We start from the raw sequence: 20,000 nt of genomic DNA on the forward strand, positions 1-20,000 counted from the left end.
TTCCTGTCTGCAGTTTATGCAGATACAAGAACAGACCTCTCTCAGCTCTGTCTCTGCTCTCCACGCGTGTTTAGGTGAATGTGCATGCCTTACAGTGATTGTTTCTGGGTGAAGCTCCGTTGTGTGTTTTGCTCTGTTCACTCTGGTTGGTCTGGCGGGTGACTGCAGGGCCCCTCCGCACGCGCCTGTGTACAGACTGGAGTGAATATGGGGCAGCTGTCTGGCCCCCCCTCCCCCTCCTCCTCAACCCCAACACCCCCCCCCCCCCCCACCACTCCCACTCAACCCTCCCTCCACCCTCTCCAGCTCTCTCTCTCTCTCTCTCTCTGATCTTCAGTTCTGCAGTTCACACCTGATCACAAACGACCGCACTTCACACAGGAATTTTCCATTTTCTATTTTCTCTCGCCCCCCCCCCCAACCCTGACCCCCCACCACACAGACGGGTGTCACGATGACCGCCGACACCGCCAAACAGCCCAGGCCACCGTGCGACAACACGACCTCGGCATGTGAGATACAGCCGGTTGCCATGGCAGCAAAAAAAAAAAAAAAGAACCCCCCCCCCCCCCCCCCCCCAAAAAAAACTTATCCTACAGAACCTTTGTCCTCTAAGTGTAATCAACAGTGCCTAACTATAAGAGAATGATGTCGGTGCTAAAAGAGATTTAGCATCGAAATGAACGCTGTTACGGCCATGGGCCCCATTCCAGTGTAGGTGGTAAAAAGAGAGGTTCCATTGCTTCCATTTAAGCATTAAAACACCTGATAACCCCCCCCGGCCGACATGCCCGAAAAAAAAAACAGCTTTCAAAGAAAGTGCAAAGTCACCAGCTCCACACTAAATAACAGCCAACTTGTTTGGGGCTGGAAATAGTGTCGGAGACCATTAATACAAAGAGCCTCAGATGTCAGGGAGCTGACTGCACCATCTGTTTTTTTTAGGTGTCTCAGGAAATTGATCTTACATGTAATTTTCACATTTGCAGACAGAGTGCGACGGGCCAAGCTACGCACATCAAAGCGGTCTGAGGCTCGCGCTCGACAAACAGTTTAAAAAGAAAAAAAAAAAAAAGATAAAGAAAAGAGACCAAACCCCATGCGCTCTTAACTTCTCCGACGTTCTTCTTTCCAGGAACAAACCGATCTGATTAAAAAAAGAAAAAAAAAGTGTTCGGAGACGTGAACTTCTCAGACCGGCAGGATGACTTAAAGTGACATTTTGGGTGATGGTACAGAAGTGTAAAGTCATTCCCCCCTCAGTCTGTCTCCTCCAAAGAGCAGTCCTGACCCTTTCTAAGATGACTTCACACTCACATGAGCAATCAGCTGATAAACTCTACACGCTCTGTCACCCAAGTTTAAAATATATTTTCAGTCATTTGCAAATTCGTTCAGTACTTTTCTTAGCTATGACGTTTGCTGGTCACCTATGACCAGAAACAGATATATATATATATATATATGTGAGTATAACTTGACTGGGCTCTGTGGTGGCTTGGATTGTGTTGGTCGTGGGAACAGGCTGGCTTTTTTTGGGGTCAGTGGCGATGCCCCCTTTACCTGTCTCTGACCTCTGATAGGAGACCTGTTGACCTCTCGTTAATCTTTCCTCACCTCCCTGCTCCTCTGATCTGGGCTTTCACATCAAGAAGCTCTCCACTTCAGTCTAAAATCTAAACTAATCTCAGGAATATCGCTCAAGCAGTTCAAAAGAGGACTTACAAAGACCAGGATGTACAAAGACTCATTCGAACCATCCTGGTAGCAAATGACACAGCCTTCTGAAACTTGGAAATGTTTATAAGCAACAAACAAACAAACAAACAAACAAACAAACAAACAAACAAACAGCTGGGGAGGATTCATGCTATGAAGAAAGAATTCTCAGGGAGTTAGACAAGATGAGGTCAAAAAATCAAGACCATTAAAAATTAGAACGGTCCTGTGTCTTCTCCTACTGGGCGGTCATCCAGCTCGCAAACAAATCCAAATTCTGAACTCCACCACAACACGGGAAATTATAATTTATTTGTCTCAGTAAACCAGGAATGCAGTCCTCACGGTCAAAGAAAAATCGACAAGCAAGTTTTTCAATCATCATCACTGGAAAGAAGTAGCCAAAATCGGGAGAGGAAGGTTTGAAACAGAGGTACAGAGGGGCGTCAGTATTGTAGAGATGTGGAGAGAGGGCGTGAGCCAGCTCTGTCCAGTCACACGCATACACAGACAGTACTAATGACATAGACAAACAGGGCCTGGGGAGATATGGGTACAGACAGGCAGGGTGGGTAACGCAAAGATGAGACATCGAAAGGTGTGTCCAGCTAACACTTCAAAATCAGGGCCAAAAGTCTTAAGATTCTCAGCTTTATTGAGTTAATCTGGAAGCCACACACTGACACAGAACGGGGTGGGCCACTCCTTTGGGGAAATCTGTCATAAATCTGATCAGCGTCTCAGTAGTGTAGAGGTTCATGGAGGTGATTTTAGATAGATGTGGATGATCTTTCTGGTGCAGTTTGTCGCTGAAAACGACTTGATTTATTTGTCTGTGACAAGAACATACAACACGGCAAAACACGACGCACAATGTAGTGCAACACAACATTAACAAAAACTAACGCACAACGTAAAACAACACAGCACAATGCTAAACCAAACAGAACGCAAAACTGAACAGTATGCAAAACAACACAACGCAGTGCAACACAACATAGCAAAAATCACAGTACAAGACAACACAAGACAACAGAACATAATGCAGTGTAATATAATGTAGCCCAGTGTAGCACAACACAACACAGCACAACACAACACAACACAACATAGCAAAACACAACATAGCAAAACACAACACAACACAACACAACACAACATAGCAAAAATCAGTGTAACACAGTACAAGACAACACAAGACAACAGAACATAATGCAGTGTAATATAATGTAGCTCAGTGTAGCACAATACAACACAACATAGCAAAATATAGCATAACACAACACAACACAAAACAACACAACACAACACAACACAACACAACACAACATAGCAAAACACAGCATAACACAACACAACACAACACAACATAGCAAAACACAACATAGCATAACACAACACAACACAATGTAACACAACACAACACAACACAACATAGCATAACACAGCATAACACAACACAACACAACACAATACAACACAACACAACACAACATAGCAAAACACAGCATAACACAACACAACATAGCAAAACACAGCATAACACAACACAACACAACACAACACAACACAACACAACTCAACGCAACGCAACACAAAACAACACAATACAACGCAACACAACACAACACAACACAATGCAATACAACACAACTCAATGCAATGCAACACAGAACAACACAACACAACACAACACAACACAACACAACACAACACAACTCAACACAAACTGGTGGGTATTACGGTGTGTGTATTGGTCAGAACACTGAGTGTCATATCGTCACCGTGCCACGAGACAAACCAAATGACACGCTTGCCCCCACACTGACAGGAGTAGGGAGAGAGTGATGGAGGATTGGGTTTTGATGCTGAGGTGGGGATGGGGGTTTGAGGCAGGGTCAGGGAGAGAGAGAGAGAGAGAGAGAGAGAGAGAGAGAGAGAGAGAGAGAGAGAGAAAGAGAGAGCAGGGTAACCAAACACCCCCGCAGACTGCACTTAAACACTCACAGAGAGACGCACACTTGGCTCCTGTTTCCACTTCACCTGCACAGCCCGGGTCGCTCTTCACCACCCTGCATGTCGCTACAGGACCCCCTGACAGGGCCCGACAGAGGGGCCCAAATCAGCTCCGCTGGACAGAAACACACATCGAAGATGCTTCCCTACACAAATACTCAGATCTGGACATATTAGGGCCTGAGGCTAAATATTCATATTTAAGGATTACTTAAGGTGCATTTAGAGGTTAACTTCAATGAACTCTATATATATTTCAGTATATATATGTATATTTAATGTGTGTGTTTGTGTGTGTGTGTGTGTGTGTGTATGTGTGTGTGTGTGCGAGAGAGAGAGAGAGAGAGAGAGAGAATCTCATGGTGCTGTTTTCATACCTTCCACCTACGCTGAGGCGAGTGAGTACACAGAACCAAACACTAAAGAGACGTCATGTTTAGATCAGTGTTAATTCATACTGAGAGAGAGCAGGGGGTTGGTCTCTGGCCAGATGATCTGCAGTGTCACACATGACAGGTCCACACACAGTCACAGCATTCTGAATGCTCTATGGTTCATAAGGCAAACAGTCTATAGTCAATTAAGCAAACAAACAAACAAACACACAAACAAAACAGGTCCACACACAGTCACAGCATTCTGAATGCTCTATGGTTCATAAAGCAAACAGTGTATAGTCAATTAAGCAAACATACAAACAAACAAACAAAACAGGTCCACACACAAACACAACATTCTGAATGTCTGAATGCTCTCTGGTTCATAAAGCAAACAGTCTATAGTCAATTAAGCAAAAAACAAACAAACAAACAAACAAACAAAACAGGTCCACACACAAACACAACATTCTGAGTGGTATATGGTTAATAAAGTAAACAGTCTACAGTCAATAAAGTAAATACATAAATCAATCAATAAATAAAACTGTTTAATATATGTAGTCAGCAGAATGACATTCTCTCTCTCTCTCTCTCTCTCACTCTCTCTCTGTGTGTGTGTGTGTGTGTGTGGTGTCAGTCGTACAGAGAGACCAGAGAGCTCCAGTACAGAGGACTAAAGCATTGTTTTCTCTTACAGACCTGACAGGAACAGTCAGTGCTCAGAGAATCAAACTCAATCCGATGTCAGAGACCTGATCACACACACACACACACACACACACACACACACATACTGTTTACATTCACAACAAACGCCTTCAAGATCTTTCCAAATCACTTTTCCACAATCGCAATACCGTGACAGACAAAAAAAAAAAAAAATTCCATTACGTCTCAAATATTTCTCTGCCAAGATTCAATTAGGAAGCTCAGAAGCAGTCTGGGTCTATTTTGTCTATAGTCGTTTGTCGGATGCACTGTGTTTGTTTTAAGCAAAATTTCACTTGACCAAACATGTCTGTCTGAAGATTATGGTCTCCTGTGAATACATGTTTCTTTTTTTAATCCTCTCTCTCTCTCTCTCTCTGTCTCTCTCTCTCTCTCTCCTATATTAATCCCGTTCAACAGCTCAAAGAGTCAGATAAGGAAAAAAAAAGGAAAAGAAAAAGAGAGAAGAATGATTTTGCTAAATGCACAAACGCCCCCTCATACCTTCATCCCGACCCCCACCCCACCCCCACCCCCACCCCCACCCCAGAACACCACCAGCCCACCCCTCAGTGCAGCAGTGCACCTGAACCATGTGAGGAAGGAGTTTGGGGAGAGCATGAATGAAGAAACCTGGCTTATCTACTGACTGAAAAAGAGATGCAGTGTGTGTGTGTGTGTGTGTGTGTGTGTGTGTGTGTATGTCTGTGTGTGTGTGTGAGAGAGAGAGAGAGAGAGAGAGAGAGAGGGGAGAGAGAGAGAGAGAGTCAAAAGGGGCCCGGCTTGAATGGGAAATGGCATGTACTCTGACAAAAGCCCCGTTCGAAACAATTAGGCCCCCCCTCCGACGGGTTTTTTGATTTGGGACCCAATCGGAGGTGGCTTGGGAGGCCCAGGCGTTGTCCAGAACCCCGGGGGCTGAGCGGGTTCCTCACAATAGCTTCCATTCTTCCACGTTCAGGTGCGACAATGTAGGTATGCTCAAAAAGACTTAATCCTACACCCAGACTCCGACAGGACAAGAGGGGCCTTTCACACAGGAGGGTGGTGTTACTACGTCCCAGGTATGTATGCCCCCCCCCCTTCCTGTCTCTCTCTCTCTCTCTCTCTCTCTCTCTCGCTTGTCTTTCCCCTCTTCTACTTCACCCCCCCCCCAACCTCTCCCTCTCTGACAAGAAAAGAAAAAAAAAAAACAATTACCTAAATTATAGTGACCCCCCCCCCTCTTCCTCTTCTTCTTCTTCTTCTTCTTCTTCTCCTCCTCCTTCTCCTTCTTCTTCTTCCGAACAGGACAGGAATTCTCTGCCCTCCATTCCTGGGCCTGCTCAAGGGAAACCCTGATCTGGAAGCTTTGCTGAGAACAAGCCAGTGGTCGTGTGGTCTCCTCTCTGACCGTGGGGCTTTGAGTCTGGGGCCAGTCCTTGACCAAGAAGACCACCGTTTTACACGCTGGGCGTTTACGCGTCGGAAATGAGCAGACGTGCTCTCGTTCACCGCCGAACGTAGCGCCGAAAATAATAACGCGATGACCAGTTTTTATGGATGCGAACGCGTGTATCTCAAATAAGGATGTTACAGTTATTAACTCTGCCTATGGATATAGGACGTTGTTTCTCTCTCTCTCTCTCTCTCTCTCTTTCTTTCTTTTTCTTTTTTCTCCCAGTCAGGCTTCACATACTAAGTACCCCTTACTCTGAAATATCACCTGCTCTCTCCTCCTTTAATCACTGGACTTTACATTCCTTCATGCAATTTAGGAAAGCCTCTGCTGTGCAGGTAAAAGGGAAAGAATTTCCCAACAAAAAAAGTGAAGCCGTGACTGACATCAGCTCCCAAAACAGAATCCGCACACGTATACCACTAACAGATATTTTTCATCCGCAACCCTCTGTGTTACAAAACACGCGCGCGCACGCACACGCACACACACACACAGACACGTACATACACACACACACGTGAACATACACACACACGCACACACACGCACGCACACACACACACAGACACGTACATACACACACACACGTGAACATACACAGACACACACACACACACACACATGCACACACACACACATGCACCATCACAGGAGCCCTGTACACAAGCAGTATTATGGTGTGAATACTTTTTTTTTAAGCACATAGGAAGCAGACATTATCAGCGTAACATGTGTATAGCCATCATAAACACAGCAGATATGAAAATGAATGATGTGCAATGAACAAACAATGTTATGTTAATACGTTATACATTAGGTTATAATGTATATTATACATATACATTAAGTTATAATTATAATAAAACACCATTAAATTTCTGTGCTAAGGAATGCATTGTAGTGCAGTGTAGATGTATACTAATCTTCATTATACATATGGACACTCACACACACACACACGCACGCAGGCACACACACACTCATGCACGCATGCACGCACATACACACGCACACACACACACACACACACACACACACACTCAAATATTCATATCTTATTTGAGATTGGTGGTTATTCTCCGGGCTGCTCCGCTGTGATTTTCAGCGTAGAAAGTTTCGTGTTTTTTTTTTTTTACTGTCTCACCATCACACAGAGCTGAGCCAGCCCCTCACATCAAAGGGGGAGCAGCAGCAGCAGTAGAGGCTTGGGCCAGACAAATGTAAGAGCAGTAAAACTTTAAAAAAGGTGTGACTGTCCTTTGGGTGCCCTGTGTCACTGCGACGCCTGCCTGCTCATCTCTTCAGCGTCTGGGGAGCCAGCAGTGTAACCGGCTGAGGGGGGAGGAGGTGGAGGAGGAGGTGGAGGAGGAGGAGGTGGGTGGGGGGCTGTTTGGAAAAGAAACATCAGGTGGTTGGAGCAAGGCCCCTCGGCAGCGGCCCTTGGCTGTTCCCCGCGCACTCCTGATTTATCTGCGCGTTTCGGAATTACGTTGCTAACCTCTTCACCTCCACGCCATTTGTGTCGTTCCCCCTGTTCTGTCCGGGCAATAAAACAAGGGTGCATCTGCCCCCCCCCCTCCAAGAACCGCTTACCCCCTCCCGGCCACCTTCAGTGCATTTCTCCAGTTCCAGCGTCACCCCCAGTTCAGTTGGACGGACACCACGTTCTCTCGCTACTGATGAGATGGGGGGTGGGGGGTTGAGGTGAGGGTGGGGGGTGGGGGGTGGGGGGTGAGATGTTGATTCTACAGCACCATGCATTCCAAGACAGAAAATGCACACACACACACACACACACACACGCACACACACATGCGCACACATGCACACACACACACACACACACACACACATGCGCACACACACACAAACATCCACACACACGCGCACACAAATACACATTCCACTCCCATTCTGAAACTAGATGCTACAACACTGGGATTATATTCTCCACACAAAACACCACATCAAAAAAGACAACACAGGAAAAGCATGTTAAGCGCTGTTTTGTTTTTTTTTGTTTTTTTGATGAGATTAATGTAGATTACAGGCCTGAATCAGCCACAAGAGCCACTGAGGGAGTTATTATAGCATTACGGTGATGAGTGATATAGTTACTGACGTGAAAGAATGATGAAAATGAATGAATCAGTGAATCAAAATCAGCGATTTTGGTTATAGGAGGAAATCGATGTTTAAATACTCTGGCTTGTCAGTTAATGCTCAGGTCAGCAAGAGAATCAGACTAATCATAATCTATGTTGTTTTTAATCTTATAACATGAAGTACACAACCTCAGAGAGATTTTCTTTGTTCCTGTGTGTGTGTTTAGACATGCGGATATCTTTGACATTTTCAAACCACTGAATGTTTAGATGATACATTGTTTTACTGAAAATATAAATTTGCTCTCCACTCCTGCTTGACCACAATAAGAATTTTTTTCTTTGCATTCACATACACCGCCCCCCCCCCCATGCCCCCCCAGTCCCTCTGTCCTCTGTAAAGCAGAGGCCCCCACTGGGATCTCGTCACCTGAGGGCTTAGTGGCTACATTGTACTAGTATTCCCCTGCTGTTTGAGTAAACACACTTACCTGAGTCGTAAAGAGTCATTAAGTGACTCTCTCTCTCTCTCTCTCGCTCTCTCTCTGACCAAAAAAAAAAAAAAAGACTGCTGGCAATCCCAGTGTTGGTTCTGAAGTGTGCCTGCATTTCGATTGTTCCTTAACAAACAGCAAACAGTGAATGGTGAATGAGTTTGGAGTCTTGCGAACTGTAATATGTAACATTGTAACATGTAACATTGCAACATGTAACCAGAACTTGGTAAATTAATAAACAATAACAGCTATTTATTTGATGACGATGATAGAAAAGTGGCTAATGCAAAGCTAAAAAAAAAAAAAAAAAAAAAATCAGAAATTTTTTTCCCACATTCAAACCGCTGAAAACGGCAGCTGGAGTTCCACAAGTTACAACTTTTAGACCTCTGATTTTTTTTCTTTCTATTAAACTATTTGTGTGGACTTTCCATATTTATCAAGTTAATAATACATTGAGACAGAGAAGTAAGTGTTTTGGCTTTGTTTGTAGCAGTCATTGTCGTACTGTTTATCTGAAATCAATAACAAGTATCCTTATTTACATGTTAATTTACATGTTAGAAAGCCTGCAGGAATAAAATAAATAAATAAATAAATGGGTGAAGACAGACTAGCACATTTGCATCAACCGTTGTTGACAACGCTGACAATTAAGCTGTAGCAACCTCTTGTGGACAGTTAAAGTATTGTAACTCATTTTAGTGTTAATTGATACTTGAATGGTTAAACTGGAGAGTAAAAGAAGGGCCAGTTGTTTTGCCAAATTCACATTTTTGTGTCTCAGATCTAACTTTTTTGTTTTCTTAGAAACAAGCTTTTCAGTTTCTTTTTTGCTCTGCTGCCTGTCTCTACGACCTGATATTCGTTTTTCCAAAATTACAGAAATCCTTTAAATTTGGTTAAAGCACGCTAAGAATAATAATGAAGAAAAATAAACCCTGGTAATTGACCAGACAATTTTGTATGACTCTAAAAGACACAATTTGGACACCCTTTGGACTATGTTGTCATATGATGAGTCAGCAGGAGAGCGGGGAACCTCCAGAGAGAGACTGTTAAGTCTCCAGTCTGTCTGACAGCTGATGTCATGCAGATATTCCTTGGTTTGCCGGGCCAGGCCAGTGACTGACAGAAAGTGGGAGGAGCTTCGCAGAACCCAGATGGGAGGGCACCGAACTTCCTCATCCTTAACTCCAAATGAGAAAAAAAAAATCTGAAATGAGGAGAAAGTTAAACGCCACATACACAAGTTGTTTGTCCTAATCCTATTTTGCAAACAACAACAACAACAACAACAACAACAACAACAACAAATACTTCATCATACTTCATTTGGCTGAACGAAAGAGAGACATTGTCTGTCTAATAGATGAAAACAGATTTAAAACTATTTTAGAAACAGCATCATTATCTAGTAGTTCCAGTACTAGTCATTAATAAGATGGATTAGACCCAGTGACCCCAGTAGAGTGGGAAGATGCTGAGTAATTAAAGCCCCTGTGCAGATTTGAGCCGACACCATTTGCTGTTGCGATGGTCTGATCTTCTGGGGTCAGTCAGGACAAACTCATCTTCTGACATCAGCGCTCCACACCAAACTACAGAGAGGCGCACCTGACGCTCCCTTGTGCCTGCTAAACGGGTCCAGACGACTTTTCCTCTCTTGCCTCGTTCATGACGCCCTCCACATTTATGGCGGCCTTCTGAAAGCCCCGTTTCTACGGTAACGGTCCGGCCGGCCAAAGGCCCTGATTGATGGTCGCGGGGGAATGGCCGTAAAGCGTGTCTGCAGCGGCCAGATTAGGCTTCAACAAACAGCGCTCTCCGACGGTCGGTCATTCAGGAATGTTTGTTTATGGGAGAACATTCCGCCATTTTCCAAGTACGGAGTCTTCCAGATTTCAGCCTCTTGACGGTCCGTTCCAATCACGACGTTTTTGTTAAATTGATCGATTTGCTCATCTGTTTGTTTGTGTTTTAGTTTCGGTATTTGATCTGAATTTTCTCAACACTTTTATCTATAGCTTTCCTCGTTCGGTCGGTGACGTAAGACAGATTCATCAATAGAAAAAGAGCATGCACAAGGGTGTCGCGTCCACTTAACACGAGTCGGGTGTGTTTTGTTCGGAGTTTTACAGTACCACTGGCTTTCTCCTCTCTTAACAGAAGTCTTTTGTGATGGCTGATGGTTTTAATTGGCTTCAGACAGTGGGGTGTTTTTTTTTGTTTGTTTTTTTTTTAAAGTCTGGCATGGTCATTAATGCCCTTATCCTCCTTCTGTTGCCCAGTTGCAGATTGAGGTCACTGAGGACCAGTTTACTGCAGCTTTTAAAATCACCTGCAGCACGTGTTACATACAGATGGCGACAGATGGTGGCCTGTTCTCTTCAAAAGAAAAGAACAATTGAATTTTTAGAACTCTCTGATTTGGGATTTTGTAATATCGTGTTATTGACAAACACAGGATTTAACTCGAACGTCTACACGACGGCTTCCACAACGGCCAAATTCATCAGCTCCAAAACACGTTTAAAGGTTTCAGAGTTTAAAGGGCAGATCTGCGGTGTCGTGTCCTTTCACACCGCGACCTTTTCACGTAGATCATTAACGTCCGGCATCTTTTCGGCGAAACTTTTTGTAACATTTGACTAGACATGGCCCTCGGACAGAAACCTCCGAGCCTCCTCTCCGATTCACGTGATATCTAATTTCGCATTGCCCTTCGGTTCCTGTAGAGTTTCCGCTGTGAAAGTTAACATGCTTGTCCGCTTGCAGGCCATTGTGTGACTGTCTGTGAAGTTGAAAAAAAAAAAGAAAAGAAAAAAAGAAAAAGGAGCAAAACAATGACTGTGAGGTTTTTTTCTTGGGTGTCCCAGAGAGCTTGGTGCTTTGGAGCTGCTGCTTCTGGGAAAAAGTCTCGCCCTGTCTCTACATGTAGGTCATTGGCCCATTGTCTTTCCTGCTCCAGGCATGGAGACTGTTTGACGTTACCATGCCGTTCTTAGAACCCTCGTGTCACCATGGAGATGGGCAAGGGGCTATGGTGGCGGAGACTACAGTGAAGAGGAGGGCAAAAGAGGCAAAAGAGAGGGGTGGTCAATGAATTTAACTGCTAATGCAGAGAGAGTAAAATAGAATCCGGCCCTACCTTTGTCAAGCCTGAAACCCATAATGAGTCAAAGTTGATTAAAAGGGCCTGTCCGTCGCCTTTTGTGAGGAAACACTTTTTTTTCAGTGAGAATGAGGGAGAGGTTACTGGAATAAGAGCCTCGGATGGTTGCTGTTCAGAATTTTCGCCAGGAGCCATTTTTTGGTTTTAGTTTGACTATTTTTGCGTGCATCACACGCAAATTCAGATGTTTAATATCAGCCCTGGATTTATTAGGTTGTGACATCATTGACACGCGCCTCATTTTGGGATTCTAGGAATCAAAATTGTTTTAAATTTGTCACAAAACAAAACAAAACAAAACAAAAACAAAACGAAACAAAACAACAATAACAATAAGGCTTATGATACAGCTACTACTACTGCTTACAACAACAACAACAACAACAATACTACTACTACTACTACTAATAATAATTCATATGAAATGTAGCCAGAATGAGTACACGTCTGCTTTGGTGCTGATGTGCGCCACTGCAGTGTGAACAAAAACATGTTTGGATCCAATACAATGCAGTAGGATAATGTTAACAGAAGTGAATTGAAAACTGAATTCAAAGTGGTGTATTGGAACACAGTACCAACATACCATTAAAGCGGACGAAAGGGGGTTGGCTTTGAATTTGAACTGATTCAGTCAAAAAGAATTGTGCTTGAAAAAAAAAACAAAACTGTAGAGGGATGTCGTGTTTATCTGAATGTACTTAGTCTGAATGTAGGTCAAAGTCTTCAGGTCTGCCCTAAAAAAAAAACCCTGACGGTTGTCATTCCAATGCAGAGGGTTTAAAAGGTACTTTCTTACTCCAGTTTTTCACTCATGCCATGGCTGTCCGTTGCTCTGGGATGCCTTTGAAAATGTCCCATTATCTCCCTCTCATTCACTTCTGTTTTGTGTCTGTTCGTGTTGACCAGTTCAGCTGTTTTTTTCTTTTTCTTTTTTTTTTTTTAACAACTTTCAGATTCATTGCACTGTGGGTTAACATGCTGAAGAATTGTGTGAGTCAGTCACAACGAACCAGCAGCTTTTCTCATTGAACTGTGGCCACAGACTGAGCTGAAGTTCCAGAACCTTCTCTAGAACCTTCACTTTATGAGATAAAATAAGTAACTGCTGATGAGGTAAGGTGTGACAGAGACGATTGGCGTAACGAGGTACTCATAAATATAACAAGATTTTAGATTCTGCATAAGAACTACTGAAACCAGTATCACCATGAAAAATCAACCACGTCACTAATGGCAAACCTAGAACGATCGTCATGAGTCTGAACTCTCGAGTCTGTGAGTAGTTCTGGAACGAAACACTTTCACTCCCTCCAACAGGAGCGATAGCACTACATTTTCATTTACAGTTATTCCTTTTTCAAACGCTTCTATCAAGAGCACACACCAAGCAAACGGCCATTAATCTTAACACGTATTTTTTTTTTTTTTCATAACAAAGAGAACCAATTTCAACCTATGCGTAGCGCCGGTCACCTTTATCTAAAGCTATCACGCTGTGCGTTACAACACAGAGCGTGAGATGACTTCAGACTCTCTCAGCAGAATTCTCCAGTTCTTTCTTCTTGTCTCCAAACCTGACTGGAGGGGGGTCATCATCCCACCCAGTAGGCCTCCTCTTTGCTCCTGTGCCCTGGCAGGAGCAGAACTCCGACCTCCTTTGTGTGAGTGTACAGGGGGAGTCAACAGGAGAGCGAGGTTAGGGCATTCTGCACACATTCATTTGGCCAGTATATGGTCCCTGTGGCATGGTAGCTATTGTTCAAACCCAGGGGAACTATGCATTCTGTGGGAGGGGGAATTTTGTGCTCTCTCTCTCTCTCTCTCTCTCTCTTTCTCTCTCGCTCTCTTTCTTTCTCTCTCTTTCTCTCTCTCTCTCTCTCTCTCTCTCTCTCTCCGAGGGGGGAGGAACGGTTCATGAAGATGGTCAAACTTGGGGAAGCACACAGGGGCCACATTTGAAACACAAATGACATTGTACCAGAAAATCTAATTTGTGAACAGAGCAGAGATTCATTACTCCCAAAACGCAGATGGTCTTTCTCTAGACGCTGTCAATAAGTTCAGTTAGTAAACACTAAACACCTTGTATTCTTCAGACTTCTCAGTCGAAGGTTGTTTTTTTCTTTTTTAGAGTTTTCATATTTGCATCAGTCACAACTAAAATACAAAAACAGAAACATTATCGCATACAAGGTTTCCTATTGATATCTCAAGTAGACATCATATTTGTTTGTTTGTTTATTTATTTATTTATTGCAGTTAACCTTATTCTAATGGCAAAGTCTTGCATCCATTGTAGCGAAAGACTGTAGACTGTAGTGCCAACCCAAACTGGCCGTTGAAATGCTTTTTGATTTCAAAAGGCTTTGTTAGAAAGGCTCCACAGCGGAGCGTGAGATGAGCTGAATGCTAATGCTGGGTTTTACTTTACAGAACAGTGTACACTGGGACACTGTGATGTCACAGTGTTTTTCTCTGCTCTGCACACGCACTGAGAGATTCTAAACAGCACCCAGCGTATTGATGTAGACAGAAAACTCTGCTTTGATCTTTTCTTTTCTTTTCTTTTCTTTTCTTTTCTTCTCTTTTCCTCTCTTTTCTTTTCTTTTCTTTTCTTTCTTTCCTTTTACTCCACAAACTGTCCCCCAACTGTAACTCCCTGGCCTCCACATTTGAACAAACAGTCTAAATATTTGAAAACAGGTTTTTTTTTTCTTTCTTTTTTTGTGTGTGTGTGTCGTCACAGCACATCACAGCATCACTGCACAAGCCAAGTTTTACATATCGTGCATTCACCCACATACCTACGTTCCTATACGTTTAGCCCCCCTAATATTTTGCGGGAGAAGACTGTGAACTGTGTTTGACATTGTGTGTTATCTCTCCTCTGCATGATCTCTCTGTGGTGTCCTGTCAGTCTGCGTGTAGTTTTTTTGCCTCGGCGGTGGACCAGCAGAAGGAGTACGAGGATCTCCCGGCTCTCCTGCTGCTCCTTCATGAACTGTCTGTGCCAAGACTCCACACTGCTTGCGCAAGAAGGCATGTTTAAAAAAAAACGAAAAAAAAAAACCTCATTTACATGACAAAAGCTTGTTACTGAAGTGAGGGCTGTACTGGAGGGGTGGATACACAGAAGGGAGTCTGGACACATCTCTTCCCCAGTTGCAGAGACCCGACGCTGGGGAGGAAGACGGTAGACTCGTGGGTGTGTGAAAGGGTGAAGAGAAGGCACGAAAATTGGACGTTCGTAAAACACGAAACAGCGGCGCTGTCACTGGATGGGACTATTTTGAGAACGGGACAGGAGTGAAGGATCACCAGCAAATACACTCCTAAGAAAACACACACACTAAAATACACACACACACGCACACACACGCACATACACATTCATACACTTGAGCTGAGCATGCTCCCACCCAATTAGACTAACAGATTTGCGCGTGCAGACACGCATAAATACACTCAAACACACACATACACACATACACACACAGAGACTCACACACCTAAACATCCAGCCATGGTCACACAGATGAACAGAGACACAATCCAAGGGGCACTGTATTGGTAGTAACCAAGAGTTGCAGTCTTAGTCCCTGCACCTGTACCAGTAAGTCTGCTCTTATTTTTTTTTAACCTGTCCTTCTGTTGCCTGTTTGATGTGCTCTGTTTTTATGTGATTATTTAAATCAGTTAGTACAGTGCAGAACCTCTCAGTCAGGTCTTTCTGGAAACAGAAGTTGTTTAAAAATTGAGGAACATGTGTGGTTCTGCCATGCTGCGATGAGTCTGCATTTTGTTCAGAGTAACACAGAATACCACCGGGATATAGATCAGCGGTTTAGAAGAAATGGGACATTTTCGCCTTAATTTCGTTTCTTTTCTGTCAAAGTTCTCTGCGGAGGGGGGTTTCTTTCACTGAACTGAAGCGGACAGCAGCTACAATGACTTGTGTGTTGCTGGTGGTGTTACTAGGAAATGTATTGGTAAAGTATATACTCCAATTACCATTTCACTTTTACAACTTCACTATGAACTGTTTACGAAATTTAACTTACATTCGTGTATAGTTACCTCACAAACTACAAAAAAACCAAAACAACATTCACATTAACTGAAAGTTTACTCACGCATTAGTTTCAGTTGCCTTCCTGTGAGGTTTTCATTCGCAGTTTAAATTGGATTCAAATTCTTCATTATAATTAATACCAGTAAAAAAAAAAAAAAGAGATCTTAAAGAAATGAAAAGAATTGTTTTTGCTCCGTCTGACAAGTCAGAATGTGTCCTTCTGCTGTGAATGCACAAGAACAGAATTCATACACTGTCGGACGGCTATAAAAATCAAGTCTTATTTGTACAGTGTTTTTTTTTTTACAATGTGTGCCTCCCGTACGCCATTCAGACTTAGTTTGGTTACCCTTTGTCTCTCTGCTCCCCACTGAAGGCTGCGAGTGTGTGTGAGCCAACGCTGTCCGGGTCAGACTCCGCAAACACCCGGGCTGCGGGTGAGTTGAATTTTCACAGCCTCCTCTCCTCCTCTACAAAAACCAGCCAGCTTCTAGTCACCGAAATCTGGGAACTAAATCGAATAACAAAGTCAATGTTAGGCGTTTAACATATTTTAAGCACGTGTCAACATAGTAAAGCCTTAGTGATTTATTTAGTTGTTTGCTTGTTGAAAAAAAAAAATGTGATAGATAGTGCCATGTTGTATTGAACTGCTCAGAGATGCAGACAGCTCTTTGAGAGAGAACTTTTTTTTTTTTTTTTCCCCAAATTCTGTCAAAAATTTTACCTGGGGTCCCATCTGCTATTTTACTTTTTTTTTTTTTTATCAGTGTTTTTGAAGGATTGATCAATTGCTGCTGGTCTGATAATAGCTTTTCACATTTGGACCCCTCTGGCAGATGCGGAAGATTCCGGACTGATTCACCAGACCTCAGACAGCGTGTTTCAGCTGGTGAATGTGTCCCTGGACTTTCCCCACGCACTGCGGTACTGCCAGAACCAGTTCGGCACCCTCACCAGTCTGGGAGTCCGGGAGGATGAGAACGGGTCCATGCAGCTGTTAACAGAGTCGGGTCTGCAGGGACCCGTCTGGGTCAGGGACCCCAACAGACAGGCCAACACCCCTCTTCTAGCTCATGCCAAACAATGTGAGTAAAACCGTGACAGTGTGTAACTTATGTCTCTTGAGGACAGTTTGTTTAACTTTGGGCAACTTTGTTGTACGGGATAAAAACATTCATTCTGAGTCACAGTGTAAAAAAAAAATCATTTCTTTGTCCAAAAATATTTGTTGTAATAAATAAATTACAACAGACCTAACATGTAAATCATCTGGTCTCTCTCTCTCTCTCTTTTTCTTCTTCTTTGTTCCTCACAGATATGGTTCTCCCAGGTCTGTCGTTTCCTGCAGACTCTAACGATGGCTACGTTCACGTGGAAGTCAGTTTTCCTCCACTTCCCGCCGTGAGCATATGTGTGCGAGTTCAGTGGGACCGTCAACATGACCAGGTATCCACCGTCTTCTCTTACGCTGCTCCTGTCTTCACAAACGAATTCCAGTTACGAGGGCAAGTGGACAACGTGAAGAAACAAGTACTTTTGGCCCTCATAGTTCACGGCAAACACCATCCTTATAAGGCCTGGTTTCCTAACGATGGAGACTGGCATCAGGTGTGCGTCACATGGCGCAAAGCAGACGGCTTCTGGGCCATATATGTGGACGGAAAAAAACGGGACTCTGGTTCTGGAGCGGACACGTCCCGAGATATCTACGAAAATGGAATACTTATCCTCGGACAAGATCAAGATTCATTTGGGGGAAATTTCACCGAGCCCTTTGTTGGGAATATTACAGATTTGAACGTGTGGGCCGAAGTTCTGGACGACGGAGACTTTCGGGACCTTAACGAATGTTTGCAGTCGATCAAAGAGCAAGCGATTTTCAGCTTCGACAGACGTAACCTCACCCTCCACCCTGCTGTTAGAGAGGTGCCTGCCAAGCTGTTCTGTCCAGGTACAGGAAAACAAATACACCGGTATAATTTTACTATACGTGCTTAATCTCTCCTCAAAACAATACACAGCACAACAGCAGTAGCCTATGTGTGGGTGGTTGTATGTCTCTCCTTGTTTCGGTCACTGTAATTGCAAGAGCCTTATCCTTAGGTGACACTTTCATGGAAAAAAAAAAAGTTTTGACGGGCATTTGCAGTGGGATATTATGGTAAAATTCTTCAGCTGTAACATCTACAGAGTAGCAAGCAAGCAAGCAAACAAAGTAAGAACATAATTTGCTCTGTGTTAGTGTTAGTGTGAAGTTTGCTCTTATCTGGTTTAGGATTAAATGTCCTATTGGGGAAAAGTAATTTGAGCTCTTTGAACAGTTCAGAACGTTTGAAAGGCCGTAAAAACCTTTTAAACTGGATTAGTACCGTTTTAAATACCAGCATTTAAAGTTCTCTTTTTTTTTTTTGCATTTGTCTCAGTCATATCAATCCAGTGAGAGAAATGATTACCAACCCGAGTACTAACCAGAGCAGTGATGTCACCATTCACGTGGCACTGAATACACTGGCTGTCACTTTAAAATGCCCTTATTTAACAACATAGCCTAATTAAAAGACGCTGTCTTATCCGTTTTCCATATCGAGTCTTTACAGTAGAACACGTTAAAAGTGTTGAAATATTTCGGGGTGTGGGGCTGATAAGTGTCTGTTTAACTTCTCTCTTCGGGCTTCTATCTTACTCTATCTTACTTACGTTTGGCCAATGGGGAACTTCTTACAGTTTGAGTGGTAATAGTTTCAGGCCGTGTACATGCTGAGTCATTCTATCTGACCTCACAGGTTAGAAAAAAAAAAAAAAACAGACCACCCAACTCTGTTTGGCAGGGAAGAGTATACCGTCTTTGACAGAGGGAGAGGTGGGTATGTTGGGGGGGGGGGGGGTTACCAGGGTTAGCTGGAAAGCAAAGGAAAGTGATTCATAAGTTATTAACATCCTGTTACATTGCATTAAGTTTGTCCTGATAGCAACCTAAATAAGAATTTATCTCAGTCAGTCTGAAATGAAACTGATGTAGCTATAAATTGATATTTAGGAAGCTCCCATTTAAGACAAAGTGGTGTCAGTTTACTATCTTAGAGCAGTGACTGATAGAGAAGCAAACCAGTTTTGTCCTGGACCTTGTTACTGTTTTAGTACATGGCCTATGACCATTTCAACTACTGTGTCTGATTCGGCACGGGGTACTACTTCAGTTCACTGTAAGGGTTCACTCTACGGGTCACTGAATCCTTGTAATTTGCTGAGACATCACAAAAATTGTTCTTCAGACAAATATAATTTGTGAAAAATTACAAGATAATTATTACAATGCAATTACGAGATAGTATGTGCATGGACAAATAGTTCTCATTTTGTGGAGTTGTTTTGTGTTCTATCAGACTACATTTAATTTCCTTGTCTCTGAGTAACTGAAGAGTAACCATACGAGCTTTTCATGTACAAACCTTAGTGAAACTCTGATGGTAAAAGCCATGTTCTCCCTGTGGCCACAGGTCTCTTGAGGCAGGTGGAGAATCAGGGCTGTAGGGTTCTGGAGGGCTGGACTACTCACGGCACACCTCAGTATAGCCCCGCCCCCTGCTCACAACGTCTACCTTTCATCTGCAAAATCAATAAAGGTGAAAGTAGCTTCTGTGTGTGTGTGTGTGTGTGTCTGTGTGTGTGAGTCTCTGTGTCTGTCTGTGTGTGTGTGTGTGAGTCTCTGTGTCTGTGTGTGTGTGTGTGTGAGTGTCTCTGTGTCTGTGTGTGTGTGTGTGAGTGTCTCTGTGTCTGTGTGTGCGTGTGTGTGTGTGTGTGTGAGTCTCTGTGTCTGTGTGTGTGTGTGTGTGTCTCCGTGTCTGTGTGTGTGTGTGTTAGTCTCTGTGTGTGTGTGTGTG

The 20,000-nt window shown here is 43.4% G+C and overlaps 1 protein-coding gene across 1 annotated transcript in view; it reads left to right on the plus strand.

Annotated features, from left to right (window-relative positions):
- adgrd2 (adhesion G protein-coupled receptor D2) overlaps positions 1-20,000 on the plus strand; it is a 35,681-nt gene that overhangs the window by 5,584 nt on the left and 10,097 nt on the right. Inside the window, 5 exon segments of the mRNA XM_030766175.1 lie at positions 14,962-15,075; positions 16,493-16,553; positions 16,956-17,204; positions 17,435-18,070; positions 19,617-19,742. Of these exon segments, the coding sequence (XP_030622035.1) occupies positions 14,962-15,075; positions 16,493-16,553; positions 16,956-17,204; positions 17,435-18,070; positions 19,617-19,742 (1,186 nt within the window).

Source organism: Chanos chanos, chromosome 1 (assembly GCF_902362185.1).
Source record: "Chanos chanos chromosome 1, fChaCha1.1, whole genome shotgun sequence".
NCBI classification, from domain to species: domain Eukaryota; kingdom Metazoa; phylum Chordata; class Actinopteri; order Gonorynchiformes; family Chanidae; genus Chanos; species Chanos chanos.